We start from the raw sequence: 20307 nt of genomic DNA, 5'->3' as shown, positions 1-20307 counted from the left end.
TTTCCTTTTGTCAATTTGAACACTTCAAAGTAACACCAAGAATTGATTCTCAACTTGAATCCATTGAGCTACCAAGGGGACCTTATGGACCTGTAGCTTGAAGCTCCAACGGTACGTGAATGACTGACTAAACTCTTTAGTCACAGGATCCACCATCCATTAACTGTCGGGCACTCCACTAAAGACCGACAGCTGCACTCTCCTTACTACAGATATATTTTGTGTCCATATCAACCAATCAACAGTGTGATAACCCTTCACAGATCGCTCGCAAGTACAACTGAGCCAATTTACCATTTTGTCCCTGTAGTTACATCTAACTTCTTAAGTACCACTAATCCCTCTAATGAACATAAGTCATAGTCCTACTATGACTGAGTCCCCTCTTCCAAAGAGAGGCTGTGGCCATTATGTTCAAGACCCGGAATCAACCCTTAAGGGAGCAATCTATCTACTTACCCCTACTTCGGGGAAGGAGTGAATTTCATCTTGAGTAACTAAGTTCCCAGCTCCCCAATCAAACAAATCCCCAAAAAAGGTAGGCTTATTGAGTTGGCAATCTGGCCACTCTCACCCATACTAATCAAAGGACCACCCTCAAAGGCTCAATTCCCAAAATACTAAGGATTAAGGTCATGTCATCTATGGTCGTTTAGGTGAGATGTAAGTCTCAAGTATTAACGGTGTTATATAAAGAGACGAATCATCTCGTGGTCCGGTCTTATACAAACTATTTGTATAGGACACCCTCGCTCGCATGTTTCCACATGAATGGTCAGGATCAACCATTTGTAGTAGTTCACAACACTTGTAAACCTCTACAAAGCGAGTCGTTGATGACATGCAAAAATGCATATCATCTTAGGACTTTTACTTAGAATTATGAAGATTGTTAGGCATAATATGTGGCAACCATATTAGAAATTCACGAGAAAATGAACTTGCGTCGATCAGCATGTTGAATCTCAGCCAACCCGTTATTTTGCATTAACTATACGTTCAATGTTCTATTTTTGTAGCTAATGCAGGAAATGAACGCAAACGCAGAAACTGGACCACCACATAGACAACCGCATGTGAAGAAACACTCCATCGCAAAGGCAAACACATCGATCAACACATAGATGTTGCGGTAATCAGCCGTATGCATCCATTGCATGGGAGTTGCGCTCGTCAAGCGATTGCGGTCATCATGTAGATTTGCGGTATTAAACGAATATGGCCATTCAATGATTGCGGCTACGCGACAACGCATATTAATAGGATCAACGCAAAGTAGGTGGAATGAACGCATCAACGCATCTACCTCGAGAAAATCCAAAGCTAATGCTGACATTTCACCTACCATGCCGTTAGTGGCAGAAGTTCAAAAAAGACTAACGCGCCGAACATCAGACTCAAAGCAGTCCAATTAATGCTGTCGTGACCCAAGCTCTATAAATAGAAGCCAGTGAGCAGAAATTCAAGTTATCCGGGGAGGATCCTTGTGATCCGGGGATTTTCCCCGCGATCCAGACAAACGTGTGAGAAGATGGCTGAGAGTTCTTCACATTCTTCATCTATTTCGAGTGATGACCGAAGCCTTCGACCGGAGCTAGATCTCGAAAGAGTCGGTTCCTCCGCCCATCCATGGCATCACTGGCAGCCTTGTCGCCATCCGCTGGGAGCAAACCTTTGCTTCCAGTCGGTCATTTCCTTTTCCTTTCTTTCTTATATTGTATTGTATGACATCTTGGAATTGAGGAATTAATACAATTTGTTTTCAATGCATTTCTCTATTCCTTCGACTCCATCTCCATCTTCTTTGCTTAGCATCTTTACTTTCATTGCAACACTTAGTGGGACTGCTTGGGTATCGCATACTTAGTCATGTGGATTGGGGATATGAAGCATGTAGCAACCCACCGAGAGGTGTGCATTGTGCGAGTGTGTGAGTAATCTTATTTGATTAGTGTGAAGTTGTTGCAATGTCTGTCTATAGGCTAACGCATTGCTTGTCTATGAGTGAAGTCAGCAACAATCAATTGCCTAGAAGGGTAAGTGGTTGGACGCATTAAGCAAGGTATGCATTGTTCACTAGGGATAGTAACAATCTTGCGTCAACCAAGTTCATGCGATTGTCTTGTATTATGTATGCTTCATTCGTCCATTAGAGATACTCGGGAGGGTAGTCTAAAGATAGGATCTAGACTTGGGAAGGTTAGGTTAGAATCTAGGCTTGGGAGAGCCAGATTAGAACGCATAATACAAAAGATAGAAGCTTAGGAATAAGCACTGTTTGCTATTAACCCATCGCATGCATTCTAGAGATAGGATACGATTGTGTGCGGTCACCACATAGGAAAAGAGTAGAGACTTAGGAATAAGCTTTATGGACACTTTTGCATTCAACACATGCATCCTAGACTTAGGAGCATCGCATTTCCATTGGAAAATGATTTGTCATGCATGAGTGTAGCATGATTGCATTGGCTTGCGTTGACTAGGGTTGCCCTTGCGGTCACTCTTAAGTATTGTAATTTATCTTCGCATTTTATCTATTTTCCCACACATTTATTTCATGTCAAAGTTTGTCGTATCTCTACCTTTCATGCATATTCTCATTGCGTTATCTGTTAGATAGGAGTTGGAGTAGGATTAACTTAGAACATCCCTTCCATTCTTTTATTTATACCGCCACATGCACATCACCGCATACATATAGCTACAAGTCCCTATGTTCGACCTCAGATTACCCGAGAAACTTGCATTCGTGTTATACTTGGCGTGAGCGCAAGAAAACTTATGGTCATTGCATACATTCATTAACGCATTATTAGACCAATGCATGACCATCGACGTATGACTATCAACGCATATCTTAGGAACATGCATCGCATATCGTGTCCACGGGATTTTGGTTGTTGAGTAAAATTGACTTCTAATCTCCTGCCACCAGTCGTATACATAGTGTCACAGATAAGGTATCCCTCTTTTAATCCTTATACTACAGACCTTTTTAGGTTATCACTTAAGGTATGATCCACTTATATATCTCATATACATGCTTAAGTTTACATACAATAACCATGAAGTTTTGTTTATTGGATATGAGTAAATGCAAAATAAAATAACTCTTATTTTATTCATAACAATGTGTACAATGTTTACAAACTACGAGACTCCGGGAGAATTAGGACACCAATCCCAATATACTTTATATTAAACCTTTATTAGACATAATTAATTAATTTAAACTAATTACTAAAAATAATTAAATTATTATAAATTAATGGAGATTTTCAAAAATTGAAAAATAGGGGAAACTATTTACACAAATAGCAAAATTTCAATCTTCTTTCGTAAAGGCTGATAGAAGTCTATTGTGTCTATGAGTAATTTTTTTGTTATTTCTGTAAATAGTTTGACATTTTTTCTATCTGTGAAATTTTTTCCTAAATTTTAATTAGAATATTGGTATTAATAATAACAACAATAATAATAATTTACATTAAATAATTAAGAAAAAATATTGATGGTAAAGATATTAGTTAAAATATATTAAGTCTAGTTAATATATTTATATTTTAATAATAATGAATAATTGATATTAATTTATTAATTAATTAAACTATAATTTTATTGGTCATGCATAAAATGGGTGTTTGGCTCACCAACATGAGTTGAGTTGAGTTGGTATAATATATCAACTCAATGTTTGATTCACCAACTTTAAATGTTGGTGGAGTTGAGTTTGTATAGTTTACCAACTCACCCCGACTCTCCCTCTTTCCAATATTTTCAATGGGTCCACACATCGGCTAGTGTTGGCAATTATCGCTGCTACACTCCGAGGTCCAACAACCACCTCCGATGACAACTCCAGTGACTAACTCCGATGACTAATTCCGGCTCCAACAACTACCTCCGATGACAACTTTCGTGAACTAACTCGAAGGACCACATTTGTGCGACTAACTTTGATGACCAATTTTGGGTTCCAACAACCACCTCCAACAACAAACTCCGATGACTAACTCCCACAACCACCTTCATAGACCTTGCCAACCACCTCCGACTACAATCTTCGACAAAATCACCTTTGATGATCAACTTTGATGACCACCTTCGAGCGAGCAACTTTGACAAACCACCTCCGATGACAAACTTCGACGACCAATTCCGAACTCTAGCAACCACATCCGTTCACAACTCTTGTGACCCAATTCCAAAAACCACCTTTGTGCAACCAACTTTGACGACCAATTTTGGGTTCCAAAAATCACCTCCGACAACAAACTCCGATGACCAACTCCAACAACCACCTTCATAGGCTTCGGACCATCTCCGACTATAAACTCAGACGAAAATTATCTTCAATGACCACTTTTGAGTGAGAAACTATGACAACCAACTCTAATACTACTTTCATACGACCAACTTCGAGCTCCAACAAACACCTTAGACTACATACTTCAGCAAAACTCATCTTGGATGATCAACCTTGACAATCATCTTTTCACGACCAACTCTGACGACCAACTTTAGGCTCTGAAAACCACCTCCAACGACAAATTTTGGTGACCAACTCCAATACCATCTTCATGCGACCAACTCAGGTTTCAACAACCACCTCAAAATACAAACTCCAACAAAAATCATCTTCGATAATCAATTTCGACAACTATTTTCGACTATTATAAAATTGATGATTATTAAAGTATATTGTAGGGTTGTTGATTATATAAAGAATATTATTTTGTCTACATTAAGTGTAATACATATAAGTAGAAATTTGTAGAATATATTTTTATTTAATTGAATTCACATATCAAATGAATGTTAGTAATATCTGAAAAAATATGTATGCAGTTGAAAAGTATGTAATATATAACATAAAAAACCATAAAATGGACAATTTTTTTCTTAGGAGATTTTGTAACAAGAATTAGTGAAAAATGGATATTTGTTCTCCGATGATCCTCCACATTTGGAGGAATTAAAAGTGAAATTGTTGAAGAAATGTAATAGCATTACATTGGTTGCTAAGATAATGGGGGATATTCAATTAAAAACAAATTAATGATAGAGTAAAAATATAGAGCAATAACAAGAAGAAGAAAAAGAAGATGATGGCAAAATTCATGAAATTTGGATTAAAAAGTTTTTATTTCTTTTTGGGTTCTCAATTAATTTAACTATATTATTGTAAGAAATATAGTGGGTTAATTGTTGTTACCTAAAAAAGAAAGAAATAAAGAGTGAGAGAAAGAAAGAGAGAAAAACTTAAAAATTTTAAAGAAAAAAAAATTGCTATCCATATTTTATTCAATACAAAAATGAGTATGATTATTGAATAAAAAGTTTCAAAATGAAAATAGCCATGAAAAACGTATTATTTAGAGTTCAAAAAACTGCATCAGATACCCAGACATATGAATTCAACTCTGTACTTCAAACACAAATATATGAACTCAGACTAAATAACTCTACACTTCAAACATAAACATATAAACTCATAGACATCATCATATCTCAATATAATGTCCCAAATAATCCAAAGTTCTATATTTTTTTTAAGTATTAAGAAATCCAGATCAGATGTGTTTTGAAATTCATTTAAGGGGCGTTTGAAGTACAGTGTTGAGTTGATAATTATTATAGAAGAATAATAATTGGGAGAATTAGGTAAAAAATATGAATTAAATAACGAGATAATAAACCTCTTTAATAATTAGTGAAGTGAGTTTTTTTTACTCATCCAACCAAATCCAACTTGAGCGCTGAAAATTGAAATTACATGAAAATATCTGTAGGAAAAAAACAAAAAACGAAAAAAAAATAAAATTAGTAGCCTAACTTTTCGCTCTTCCTCCCTGACAGTCGCCGGCCACCTCTTCTACTCCTTCCCGATCCGCAGCAGCCGCCGACCACCTTCCCTCCTGCTCGTTTTCTTCTCCGGCGGCGACCACGCAGCAGACCCACGAGCAAGCGACGAAAAGTCAGCCTGACGAAGGCTCTGCGACAGCAGCACTGCAGGTTTAATGCACGGCGGGCGATGGTACAATGACGACGAAACCCACGAATTGAACCTGCGAGCACCCTCTTCGAACGGTTGCATTCAGGCTTTCGCAGCAGTGTTTTCTCTCCGTTCGAGACTACGGCGCGAACAATCAGGTTTCCGACGATTGTGAGTCTTTTAGCAGTGTTTTTTACTTTGGAGTAAGCTTTAGGCTGTTATCCACTCTCCGGTTGGCCTCAAATCGGATTACCTCGGACGTTTTCGAACGCCAACCCACAAGGTTCGGAGCTTTTTGTAAGATTTGGTAAGGATCGTTGCTTTAATAAGTTGTATCGATCGTTTGAAAGTTTTGTTCTGTTGAGAGTATTCAAGATTTTGTTTCGTTGTAAGTCAATTTGAAAGTTTCAGGTTGAATCTGGTTTTGAAAGCTTGTTTGACTGAAGGATTGTAGTTCTGAAAGCTTATTTGATTTAAAGATTTCGTCTTTGAAAGCATTGTTCGTAACAAGTTTTGACAGAAAGTTTTGCAAGGATTTGAACTTTTGTTTACGGACATTCTTAAAGAGAATGAATATTGAAGCTTGATATGAGAATTGCTCATTGAGTATTTTTCTACTATTTTTTCTTTTCCAAATGTTTTCTAATGAAGGACTTGGTGATAATTCTGAAAGAATGAAGTTAGGCATTCTGGCAAAAAGCAGTTTTTTATAGGATTCGATAATTTATCTTAGATTTTGTTGGTAATACATTGCTTCCGCTGAATTATGTGAGTTGTTATAGTTTCTAATGGTTCTGTTTCTGCATTATTATTTTAATAATTGTATTGGATAATTTACGAAAAAGACCACTTAGGGCTCCTAATAGAAGTGTATTGTCTCCATATTAGAAACTGAGAATGGGGAAGCTGAAAGACAACAGTATCTCAGGGCACTTACCTACTGCCCAGAATTTTGCAGTTCACTATCCTGGTTATCCTTTGTCCAAGCGTCGGGCAATTGAAAGTCTAGGAGGAACACAATCAATTCTCAAGGTATAACTAATAGTCGATATCAAATAATTGGATATCATTTTGAAATTCTCACAGTTCCTCTTTTCGATTTTGAAGTTTCCCTGTTAATATAAAACCTGTTAATATTTTGTCTTTAGTCTACTTGTGCATAAGTCTCATCGTTAATAAACCAATGCTTCCTTGTGGAACCAAAGAAGGGTGCAGCATTGTATATACACATTATTTGGGAGTTGATGTTGATCAAATTAAGGAACTTTTTTTTTAGGGTCTAGGGTTTTAAAAAAATTATTGCTTCTCTTCTGTAGGTTTAGGATGTAATATAATTTGAATGGAGAAATTCCATTTCTTCTCATGATCAGATAAATTCCATTAAACAATTTATCAGGCCTTTTTTTGTGAAAACATATTCTAGAAAGGGTATAAAGGAAAATTCCCCTCCAGCTAGTTGATTGGTGGGATGTATTATTTACCGTGGAGAGGGTCATTGTATTTGCGGGGAAGGAGAGGAATGTTTGAGATCATTGTGAACGTTAGTAGAGGAGATGATACTGAGGATAGGTTACCAACTATCTAAAACTAAATTGATTTATTGGTTTGTGATTTTGCTAGTAGTGGTTCTCACTTGGTTAGTTGGGAGGTTGCGACTAATCTAGTGGAGCTTGGGGTTTGGGTATAAGGAGTTTTAGGATGTGAACAAGGCCTTGTTGGCTAAGTAGTTGTGGTGCTTTCCTCGTGAGTCTGATAATTTATGGAATAAGGTTGTTGTGAGTAATTATCGCTGATAGCTCTCTTTGCGCTTTGTTTCTTTCTCTACCATTTACCCAATTCAAAATTCTCATTTGTGGCTTACATCCTCTTTTAAAAAATGTTCCTCTATTTTCCTTGATCTCAATCATCCTCGTTCTAACAGGGAGGCTAATGACATTTCCATGCTTGATTTAATTGGCAATTTTACTATCTCAGAGTGAAGTGAATGGCGGGTTTAGAGTCCTAGCCCTTTGAACGGGTTCTCCTATAAGTTGTTATTTGGATGCTAGGTGAGCCCTCTTCTTCTCGAAGTTCTCCCTTCTTTTCTTAGTTTTGGAAGATTAAAATTGCAACAAAGGTCAATAACGAAAGACGTGCTCCATTTTATACTTCATGTATCAACGAAAAGGTCAATCTTGGATAATAACTAAATTCTTTTTCGTGGTGCTCATTATCAAAGAAGTTTGTGAGTGTTATAAGATATATTTAAATTAATATATACAGATGTCCTTTATTGTAATTTTGTATATCTTAGATTAGGGTTTCTCATTCTCCAATATATATGTACCTTTTATCTAATTAAATGATAAGAAATTTATTCTCCAACAGTATATAGTATATGGTATAAGAGCCATTCTTTGTTTAGGGTTTAGAATATTCTTTGACAGCTTTGTGAGTTAGGGTTTGAATTTAGATCATCATTTCAAGTGGCTGTTTGACGACATCGCCCACCTTAGGAGGACCGCCACCGCTGTTGCCTCAATCTGCCATCGCCGTTCACCGGAAATAGCTGCATGTGAGTCACATGCGCTGCCAGTTCAGAGTTGCTCCGTCGCCACGTGCCGGCGCGTGGGAGCACGTGAAGTTGCCTTCTTCGCTTCCGTCGATTGGGTTCGTCTTGGGTTAGCTTTTTCGGTCCATCTGTGCCTTTAGTTCTACCAACATCTACTCGAGTGTGAGGCTGTTTGAAAATACCCTTTTGTTCCTAGGGTTTGTGACTGTTTTGCTCTCATTTGGGACTGTTTCTATGAAACCCGGGTCTCCTTACTTAAGCAGGTAATTAAGGAAATTAACCAAGTATAAGTTAAATCTTATGTTGAAGGGAAGAAAATTCTAAGTATTGGAATAAACTTTTGAGTAGCTTTGAGTTGAGCCTTAACTAGTAAAAATTTGGCTAAGTATGAAACCAAAAAGAAACCATGCGTTTGGTGTTAGGAAGCATTAACGCATAAGGCTCTAATGAAGCCAGGTTTGTAGAGGTTATAAGGGATTAAGTATTGAAGCCTAGGACAGCCATGCATTGAGCTTGAGAGGTATGGATGCATGTTGGCCGAAACATTGGCATGAGGCATTGCACGAGCGTGGCATGACAAGGGCTGCTCATGCGTTGGGATGGCAAGAGGTTGCATGAGCAAGCGACAAGGAAGAGCCATTGAGTGACGAGGATGGGCCAGGCGTGAGCAAGGATGCATTCGGTTGTGCGCGAGCGTGGGCGCTAGGCGATGGAGCGTGCGCACGGACGATTGCATAGATGCTTGCGGGGTTGCACGATGAGCTAGACGATGGGCGAGAGCAAGAGCGAGAGGGCAGTGAGTGATGAGCTATGTGATAGGCGCAACAACTACACGATGAAGCTATACGATGGGCGAAGCCACAATGGGTGCATAGTGTAGTGTAAGCGTTCATGGGGCTTGTGGCACACAAGGCTTGCGAGGTTAGATGGTGAATGCATTGGTCTTGTGCACGAGGCTATGGGCGTTGGCAAGCAACAAGGGCATGCTTGCGTTAGTCATAAGGTATGCATTAGCAAGAGACTAGGCGATGGTAAGACAAACCATGAAGTGTTGACTCGAGACCCAGCTTGACCCAAGGGTTGGTATGCGATGGTGATGTGTTATGCACCAAGGACATCCGAGGGCATGTGGGCACATATGACAAAGGCTAGCAGCATGCGATGAAAGATTGTGATGGTCATAGTCCTAGTTGAACGCATGCGCCAAGGGTAAGCCATGCGAGAAGAGGAGGATGTGGCCCAGCAAATGACTTGCGATGCCTTGAGGTTAGTATGGCACAAGTGATGCGATGAAGCAAGCATGCGGCCATGTAATTGGAAGGGCATGCGATGATGAGAGAGCTATGGGCTGATAGATTCATTCGAACAAGTGGCTAACCGAGAAGAGGTTGAGCTTAAGTTAGTAGGAGGTGGACAAATAGGATTTCATGCAAAGAAGACTTATGCATGAGGAAGACAACTCAAACTTCATTCAAGTAGGAAGTGACATGGAAGTAGGTGAGTGACATGGAAGTAGGTGGTGGCGAAGCATGGTGCAGACACTCCAAAAGTTTCTAAGTAGGAGGTGTCATGCGTTGGAAGCCTTAAAAGATGACGAGGATCGGTTCTAAGGCCTATAAATACCACCACAAGGCTTCTCTTCAGTTCATAACCCAAATTCTCTTCAAAGGATATTAGGAAGAGTGTTTGAGGGCAGATTTGGAAGAAGCTTTGTGTTAATCATGAAGAGCATGCGTTGATAGCAAAACCATGCGTTGATCAAGTGATTCCAAGATGTGGAGATGCTATCGGATAGTGAGGTCATGAAGTAGCATCAACTTGGAACGAGTAGTTCTCCTAAACTACTTGTGCGTTTTAAGTGATTCCAAAGCCACTTGAAAGCTCTGAGTATCTAGTTTTCAAGACAGGGTTGTCGGAGAAGAAGCTCAAAGGAATCAAGCTAGAGAGTAAAGAAAAGATAGAAGGATCGAGCTCTCGGGTAAGCTTGGGCCAGTCTTGATGATTTGAGGATTCCAGCCAAACCACAAGGAGTCCTGAGCTGGGATTTTAAGATAAGTAAGTTAAGACATTTTTAAACCTATTTGTAGAAGGAAGTGTCTCAAAATAAGGTCTGAAAATATGAGTAATCTAAGCTTGAAGTTGAATTTGGAATTTAGGGTTCAAAAGAGAGCCTGAGGAAACCAAGGAACTTCTAGCGAGAAAGGTTCCTACCAACCAAGGTGAGTGGCATTTCTTTAAGGTCTTAAGCATCTTTTTTAGAATATATGTTATGTTTATGTTGTAATGAGTAGTTAGAACGAGAATGTGAATATGTGACTGGGATGGTCAGGAGGTCAATAGACCTAGTTCCTGATCTCGGAGCAGAATCTCACGGGATGGTTAGGGGGCCATAACGCCTAGTTCCTGAACCTGTGAGAGGAACCTCATATAGGATGGTCAGAGGGTCGACAAGCCTAGCTTCTGAGCCCATAAGCGGGGATCTATGTGCACATAGGGAACACATGAGAGTATACGTTTATGATTAGTATCCGTTTAACTATCTATCGTGTGTAAGTAGAGTTGAGAACAGACTCATTTGAGATGGAGGTTTGGATGTTAACCTCGTAATTGTGATATGCTTGTATTATTATGAGTTGAAAGAGACTTTAGAAGTTGCTTACCACTCATTGAGCTTCTTGAAGCTCATTCTTTTCTTTCATGTTTTTCTTCCCAGGTAGCAAAAGATAAGGGGTTTCAGGGTGCTGCTAAGGTCAAGGTCTGCCACGCCACAGCCACACTTTCGGTTTTAGAGTTGTTGATGTAAACTTTGTAGTTAAGTTTGGAAGTTGTATAAACGTTATACTGTTTGTAATAAAATGAGTTTAGTCAAACAGTTGTTATCCTTGACTTAAAGAGTAATGAGTGAAAAAGGTTCAGATGGGCAGTAGGTATCACAATAGGGTGCTATCTACCGTCCTCACGCCTCCTTTCGAGTTCTAGAGGTGAGCTAGGGAGGGGGTGTGACAGTTTCACTCTTTGATTTACCTTGCTTTCGATTTTTGATTTCTTTAATTCTGCTTGTGGGATCGTGTGTTCGTTCTTCATGGATGAGATGAAGCATATGGTTGTATCCAATGTAATTTCCTTAGCATCAAAGATAACAGAACATAAGTTACATGGAACTAATTACTATGATTGGCTTCGTACTATTCAGTTTTATTTACTTAGTATTGATATGGATGATCATGCGACTTAGAATCCACCACAAGATGATAAGAAAAAGGCTTGGCTTCGTGACGACGCTTGACTTTATCTTCAGATTAAGAATTCCATTGAGAGTGAGGTTGTTGGTTTGGTAGATCATTGTAATTCTGTTAAGGAACTCTTAGATTTTTTAGAACTTTTATACTCGGGAAAAGAACACGTCCATCGAATGTTTGAAATTTGTATGCAATTCTTTCGAGCCAAACAGAAAGGAGAATCTGTTACAAGCTATTTTATGAGGCTTAAAAAGACAGTTGCCGAACTTGCCTTATTGTTACCTTTTAGCCCAGATGTCAAAGTTCAACAAGTTCAACGAGAAAAGATGGCTGTTATGATATTTCTAAATGGACTTTCACTTGAATTTGGAATGGCTAAAACACAGATTCTTTCTGACTTTGAGATTCCATCATTAGGAGGCCTTTAGTCGTGTGCTTCGTATTGAGAGCTCTCAATCTGGTTAGTTTGTTTCTCATCCTAGTAGTGCTCTTATAAGCAAGAATAATAATTCTCGGGTTACTCCAGGGATGACCAACAATTTTCAGAAGCCTAGTTATGATAATAAAAAATCTGATTCGCAGGAGATTGCTTGTCACTATTGTTGTAAGCCAGGACATTTGAAACATGATTGTCAAAAATTGTTGTATAAGGCTCAACGATCTCAACATGCTCAGATTGCTTCCGCCAATGATATGGCCGAAAAGTTTGTTACCATCTCTACTGACGATTTTGCTAAATTTCAAATATTTTAGGAATCCTTGCAGGCATCTTCTTTATCGAACCCTACTGCCACCATTATTGAGACAAGTAATTCGAAATGCCTTCTTACATCATCTACCAAGTGGGTCATAGACTCAGATGCCACCGCTCATATTGAAACCGTCCTTTCGAGTAGTATTACTGCTGTATTTTTTGCAGCTTTTGTTGTTGTTGGAACTACGTGGTATGGTTCAGCAACTACCCTGATTGAATTATTTGGGCCCACTCGTTATCAATGGGTAATTCTAACTTATTTTCTACACCTTGTCCCCTGCCCCATCCCCATCTGTCATTTTGGCAGATGGATCCATCTCCTCTGTTCTTGGATCCGACACCATTCCTCTCACACCATCTCTTTCTTTGTCCTTTGTATTACATTTGCCTTAGTTGTTTTTTAATTTAATTTCTATTAGCTAGCTTACTCGCGACCTTAATTGTTGTATCTTGTTTTTTTCCTGGTTATTGCTTGTTTTAGGATCGTATGACGAAGAAGATTATTGGTAGAGGACATGAGTCGGGGGGCCTTTACATTTTTTAGCACCAGATACCAAAAGTAGTAGCCTGCTCTGGCGTTACATCCCCGTTTGCAATTCACTATCGTCTGGGTCATCCTTCTTTGTTCATGTTGAAGAAAATATATCTTGAATTTCGTTCTTTGTCGTCTTTGAATTGTGACACGATGTCAATTTGCTAAATTTCATCGTCTTAGCTCTGGTCCTAGAGTCTATGAACGAGCCAACGCTCCATTTGAGTTAGTTCATTTTGATATTCGGGGTCTTTGTCCAGTTGTGTCTCAAACAGGTTTTCGTTACTTTGTTACTTTTGTTGACGATTATTTTTGTGTGACTTGGTTATATTTAATGAAAAATTATTCCGAGGTCTCATTTTTGTACTTTTCATGTTGAAATTCGAAATCAATTTAATGTCTCTATCAAAACCTTGCGCGTTGATAATGCTGATGAATATTTCTCGCATATTCTTGGATCTTACTTATGTGATCATGGCATCATTCATCAATCCTCTTGCATAGACACTCCATCTCAAAATGAAGTTGTTGAAAGAAAGAACAGACACCTCCTTGAGACAGCTCACGCCTTATCCTTTCAAATGCATGGTCCAAAGCAATTTTGGGTTGATGCGGTGTCCAATGCTTACTTCCTAATAATAGAATGCCTTCCTCTGTCCTCGATGGAGAGATTCCTCATCCTACTCTTTTCCCTACAAAATCTTTGTTTCCTATTGTCCCTAAGATCTTTGGCTGTGTTTGTTTTGCTCAGGATATTCGTCCACATCGTACCAAATTAGATCTAAAATCTTTGAAATGCATTTTCTTAGACTATTTGCGTGTTCAAAAGGGTTATTGTTGCTATTGTCCTACTCTTAACAAGTATTTTGTCTCTCCCAATGTTACGTTTCTTGAAGATATACCTTTTAGTCCCTCACCATCCAGTCATTGTAAAGGAGAGGAGGAGGACAATTTGTTTATCTATGAGATTATCTCTTCAACATCCTCTCTTACTCAACCTTCTTCTGTGTCTCTTCTTTCTCGCCCACTGGTCACTCGAGTTTACTCCAGACGTCCTCCATAACCACCTTTAGACACATGTCCTACACTGATGGCTTCTTTGACTTTTGATCCGGAATCGAGTGATGATCTATCCATTGCCCCTCGAAAAGGTAATCACACTTGTACTTACCATATTTCTTCATTTGTTTCGTATAACCAGTTGTCTTCAGCCACTTATTCCTTCATTACATCTCTTGATTCCATCTCTATTCCTCACTTGGTTCATGAAACTTTATCTCATTCTGGGTGGCGTAGTGCAATGATTGAGGAGATGACTGCATTGGATGAGAATGGTACTTGGGATTTAGTCTTGCGTCCGGCAGGAGAGAAGGCTATTGGATGTAAATGGGTATTTCTTTAGCCAATCTTGACGGAACAATGGTTTGCGTGAAAGCTCGTCTTGTTGCCAAAGGTATGCCCAAATCTATGGGACTGATTATTTTGATACATTTTCTCCTATTGCTAAATTAATTTCCATTCGACTATTTCTATCCGTGGCTGCTACTCATAATTGGCCTTTGCATCAACTCAACATTAAGAATGCTTTTCTGCATGGTGATCTTTAGGAGGAAGTTTACATGGAGCAACCACCTGGGTTTGTTGCTCAGGGGGAGAGTGATAAGTTGTGTCGTATTCGAAAATCTTTATATGGACTGAAACAAAGTCCATGCATGATTTGGTAAGTTTAGTCAAGCACTCGAATGTTTTGGTATTTAGAAAAGTGCTTTTGATCATTATGTATTCTATCAACGACCTGATAATGATATTATTTTGCTTGTTGTGTATGTTGACGATATCGTTATCACTGGAAATGGTATATTAGGTATATCTTCTCTCAAGACTTTTCTTCAGGGTCAATTTCATACTAAAGATTTGGGACAATTGAAGTATTTCTTGGGTATTGAAGTAATGAAAAGTAAGAAAGGTATTCATCTGTCACAATGGAAGTATGTACTTGATTTGTTCTCTGAGACTGGAAAATTAGGAGTCAAACCATGTAGTATCCGATGATACCAAATTTGCAACTTTCTTGAGAAGGAGAATTATTTAAAGATCCTGAGAGATATAGAAGATTAGTTGGAAAGTTGAACTATTTAACAGTGACACGACCATATATTGCTTACTCCATGAATATTGTGAGTCAGTTTGTCTTCTCCTACAGTGGATCATTGGGCTGCAGTAGAACAAATTCTATATTATCTAAAAGCTGCACATGGACATGGAATCTTATATAAAGATCATGGTCATACAAGGGTTGAATGTTTTTCAGATGCTGATTGGGCTGGATCTCGAGAGAATAGGTAATCAACCTCTGGATATTGTGTTTTTGTAGGAGGAAACCTAGTGTTATGGAAAAGTAAGAAACAAAATGTAGTTTCTCGTTCGAGTGCCGAGTCAGAATAGAGCTATGACACAATTCGTGTGTGAAATAGTGTGGATACATCAACTTTTATCTAAGATGAGTTTCCGCGTTACCATGCCAGCTAGATTATGGCGTGATAATCAAGCTGCACTTCACACTGCATCCAGTCCAGTATTTTATGAATGAACTAAACATTTTGAAGTGGATTGTCACTTTGTTCGCGAGAAAATACAAGAAGGGTTAATATCTACAGGATATGTGAAGACTAGAGAACAATTGGGAGATATATTTACCAAAGCTGTAAATGGAGCAAGAATAAGCTATTTATGCAACAAACTGGACATGATTGACATATTTGCTCCAGCTTGAGGGGGAGTGTTATAAGATATATTTAAATTAATATGTACAATTATCCTTTATTGTAATTTTATATATCCTAGATTAGGGTTTCTCATTCTCCTATATATATGTACTTTTTATCTAATTAAATGATAAGAAATTCATTCTAACAGAATCTAGAACTCTTTTATTTTCCCTATTTACTTGGTCTGGGTTGCTTCTATTCTTTTGTCCTTCCTATTTCTTTTTTTTATGTTCTCAGTTAGTGTTGTATTTTGTTTTGTATTGTTAACTTTTGCCACTTTAGGAGTTTTGTATCCTTAAACATTAATCTCTTTTCATTTTCTTAATGGAAATCGTTATATCTTGTTAAAAATAAAAAACTATATTCCTTTTGGAGACGATCAATTTTGCCTTTGGTAAATGGGCTTGCCTGTATTATTTCTTAAAACATGAATTTTATATATTATTTTATACATCATCTCGTGAACTTAAATGGTTCACAAACCAAATCTCTTATATATTAATTTTTATATTTTCATTATTTCCTTAATTTATTGTTACAATGTATTTCGTTATTTCTTCATGTTTTGATAATTCAGCTTTCTCCTTTAACTGTGGTGTTCTAGGTTCGTGATATCCAATCAAGTAAGTTAGAGCTTCGCTTTAGACCGGAAGATCCATATTCACATCCGACATATGGGGAGCTTCGCCCATGCAGTTGTTTTCTTTTGAAAATATGTGCGTATTTATAAATTCGTTTTCAATATTTGAAGCATATGGAATTACTAACTCAAGAATTGATATGATGAAAGGCCATTCAAAAAGTGATACTATCGAGGGAATCATGAAAGTTGAAAAAGAAGTACCTAGAGAAGATGAAGCCAACCTTGATTTTGAGATGGTTGCTCGTGTGCCTGAAGCATATCATTTTGAGGGTTTGATGGATATTTATTCTCTTGGACTAAGTTTTCTGATTTATGTTATTCATATTTGAATGCCTATGAGTTCTCTTTTCTAAACTTTATTTCAACATATTTTAAGGCATGATTGACTACCAACACGTCATTGCTGTTCATGCGGATGCTACCCGGAGGAAGAAGGGGAATTGGGCAGAAATGCACGAACCATGTTTAGGTGTTATTTTTGTGTTTAATGTCTATATTATTATACATATAAGAGTTACATATGATTGCTAGAGTTGTGTCTTAAATTTATTAAATGAGTAAAGTAAACTCTACATGTGGTTTATGCAGGGAAGGGTAATGCCGTTGATGTGGACAAGGAGGATACTATGATTTTAGTTCCTCCATTATTTTCGATTAAGGATGTGCCTGAAAATTTAGTGTAAGAATTTTTTGCATCTATCATTTGGTTATATTGGGTGCTTATATTAGTTTGTTCGTAACACTTTCAACCTCTCATATTTCTGTTATTATAGGCTGCTTTTTTTTTTTTTTTTTTTTTTTTTTCCCTGAAACGTTAACTAAACTGAAAAAACACCCAAATATAGGGGTGTGCTATTTTGTGGGTGGTGTGAGGTGAGTGGAACAATAGAGTTTTTAGAGGTGTGGAATAGGACCCTTGTGAGATTTGGTCCCTAATGCGTTATCATGTCTCTCTATGGGCTTTGAATTTGAAGGCTTTTTGTAACTATTCTATAGGAGTTATTTTGCATAGTCGGAGTCCCTTTTTATGGTGGGTTTTCCTCCTTTTTGTGGGTTTCTTTTGTTGCTTTGTATTCTTTCATTTTTTTTTTCAATGAAAGTAGTTCTTTTTTATAAAAAAGAAAAGGAAAAAAAGGAAAAAAAAACCTAATAACCAACCATAGCTAATATACTAATCAATCAGGACTAACAGCCTAACTGGTAACTAACTATTCTAGGGTTTAGCTTGCAGTTTCCTCTCACCAAAAAATAACTTTTACTCGTGTTAAAAAATGATGAAGTTGGGAATAGGCGGGTGAACTGCAAAATTGATTCGTCCTTCTTCCTATGATTTTAAATACTCCAATTGAAAACGTAGTTTTGAGCTTGTAAGAATACCAATAAAATATCCAAGAAGCATTAAATTTCAGTGGCAAAGATTTATTCATCCGCTGGAAACCTGACTTTGCTGTGTGAGACCAATTCACTTGAGTGATTAACTCTCCTTACCTTGGGATGCTTTTCAAAATTACTAATTGGACTAATCAATCTATTATTTTTTCTGAAATGGAAACAGTACTTTTCATTCATGTAATAAAAAGAGTCCAGTGCTCCAAAATACAAAATACAAGATACCAAGAACAACAAAAATAACAAGGATACATATCGAGTAATACAAAGACAAAAAGACAGAAATTAAGCCGAATTAATGAAAACATTCTAGTTCAAACACATGCCGTGAATCTTGGCAAAAGCTTTAGATTGATAACAGCATGATGAGGCAAGAAAATGTGCTGATCCCAACCGATCTGTCCAATCAAGTGGTTTGTCATGGAAAAATTGTTCGTTCCAAATCTCATATGTTAGAGCCTGGACTGCATTGGACCATAATATTAGCAAAGCAAAATTAACCTCAAAACAATACACTCCAATAGGAAATTTTCCAAACATGAATTTGATAGCTTCTTCATTATTGATGCAGATTTCCTCTATTTTCATGTATTCAACTCACTATAATTTCGACTCCACCCATCTCTGTAGAAGAACTTATCAGGTGTTGACTTAATTGTCCATCTGGATCTTGAATCATCAGGTTGGCAAATTCCAGTGGGCAAATTTTCTTGGAGTAGTTAGAAATTGAATTAGCTGAATGGCTTTGTTCCTCAACTTTTCCACAGCTTGATTTTTTCTCCTTCTCATAGATAATCCATGAAGTCTACTGTGAGGGAAAAGTTTATGGTATTTTCTTAGCCTACGTTCTTGAAGCTCAATGGAATAGTAAACACTTTCCTGTTGGTATCTTCTTTCTGGTGGATTAATGTTTTTTTTCCCTTTTTTCCTAAAAAAAAAATATTATATTATTATTTTTTGGGAAAAGAACAACAACTTTCCTTGAGAAAAAAATGAAAGAATACACTGGCATACAAAAATCAAGCCCACAAAAAGGGAATCTCTCTACAAGAAGGGACTCCAATTAACAAAATCATGTCTATAGAATAATTATAAAAATCTTCGAAATCAAAGCCGAATGAGAAACATGAAAAGGAACAAGAGACTAAATTTCTCTAGCATCCCTCTTAACCACCCTAAACACCCTGCCATCCTTTCACCTCACAGTACCCAAATAATAGCACAAACGCTTGCAAGCCAGAGAAAACGGTCTTTCTCCCCAAACGGCGGATTGAGGAGGAACTCCTCGAACATGTCTCTAACATCTCTGTGACGAGCACACATCATGCCAAACATCTGGAAAAAAGAGTCCCAGACAAAGCTCGCAAACTCACGTCGCCAAAGAATATGATCCAAGTCTTTCTCCACCTTTCGACAAAAAATATAGCAAAAAGGCCTAACTAGCAACGACATCTTCCTAACAAGCCTATCCAATGTACTAATACAGTCGTGAAGAACTTGCCAAGTAAAGAATCTCACTTTCTAGGAACCTTAATCCTCCACAGTGACGAAAAGCTAGACCCACCCAAAATAGAAGGATCAACCAAACACTGGAAGAAAGACTTACAGGACAACCCTTCCAAAGGATTTGAACTCCAAACTCTCACATCTCTCCTCCCAAGACAAAAGCAGTGACTCTCAAGAAGAGAAAGGAGAGCAACTACATCTGTCGTTTCCTTATTGGAAAGAGCACGATACTCGAAGGAAAATGAGCAAGAGCTCCCTATCCACACAAGAAAATCAACCACGAAATGATTTTTAAAAGAAGACAAATGATACACCTGGGGGAATAATTCATAGAGAGGTCTTTCCCCTATCCATTGATCTTCCCAAAAAATATGTCTCTCTCCCATCCCCCATCGCACATTGGACCCAAAGAACAAAAGTAGGAAGCTCTTTTGAAATATCTTTCCAAAGATTTCGGTAGGTGCCTTTAATCCCTTTAGCCAACCACTCAAAAGGATGGGGACCATGTTTACTAACAATAATCTTGCGCCAAAGAGAATTGGGCTCAGACAAAAAGTGCCACAACCATTTGGCTAAAAGGGTTTTGTTACGAATCCTAAGGTTCCCAATTTCTAAACCCCCTAAAGAAATCGGTTTTTCGATAACCTCCCATCTTATAAGGTGCGAGCCTTTTCCTTTTCCTTTTCCTTCATCAATCCCTTCCCAAAAGAAATGATGCATTAGTCTCTCCAAACTCTTACGCACCTCACCTGAGCTCTAAAGAGAGAAGAAATAAACTAGAATGCCACTCAAGACGGACTTAATCAGAGTAAAATGACCCGCTTTAGAAATGAAATCCTTTTTCCAAGATGCCAACCTACTACGAACTTTATCCATCACAAGATCCTACAAGGAAACTCACTTTGGATTATTCTCGAGAGGAAGGCC

At 37.9% G+C, this 20307-nt stretch overlaps 1 protein-coding gene and 1 long non-coding RNA gene across 5 annotated transcripts in view; both read left to right on the top strand.

The window, feature by feature from the left end:
- Window positions 1-5793: 5793 nt before the first annotated feature.
- The window catches only part of LOC120078169 (uncharacterized), a 32780-nt gene continuing 18266 nt past the window's right edge, over window positions 5794-20307 (top strand). The window contains exons 1-7 of one of the 4 annotated variants that reach the window (XM_090313980.1): window positions 5854-6305; window positions 6887-7030; window positions 7920-8046; window positions 16447-16558; window positions 16633-16755; window positions 16862-16954; window positions 17074-17164. In XM_090313980.1, coding sequence (XP_090170106.1) covers window positions 16665-16755; window positions 16862-16954; window positions 17074-17164 — 275 coding nt within the window. In that variant the 5' untranslated portion in view covers window positions 5854-6305; window positions 6887-7030; window positions 7920-8046; window positions 16447-16558; window positions 16633-16664. Of the gene's footprint in view, window positions 6306-6886; window positions 7031-7919; window positions 8047-16446; window positions 16559-16632; window positions 16756-16861; window positions 16955-17073; window positions 17165-20307 lie in introns of all 4 variants that reach the window. The other 3 variants (XM_090313978.1, XM_090313979.1, XM_090313981.1) reach the window with 3 other exon arrangements.
- Window positions 13024-14797, top strand: LOC150035986 (uncharacterized). The gene is made up of 3 exons (XR_016529736.1): window positions 13024-14225; window positions 14371-14527; window positions 14682-14797. It is a non-coding gene; the product is annotated as an uncharacterized LOC150035986 (long non-coding RNA).

Source organism: Benincasa hispida, chromosome 5 (assembly GCF_027475165.1).
Source record: "Benincasa hispida cultivar pf3 chromosome 5, pf3_genome.v1.1, whole genome shotgun sequence".
NCBI lineage: Eukaryota > Viridiplantae > Streptophyta > Magnoliopsida > Cucurbitales > Cucurbitaceae > Benincasa > Benincasa hispida.
This window is presented reverse-complemented; position numbering and strand designations above follow the sequence as displayed.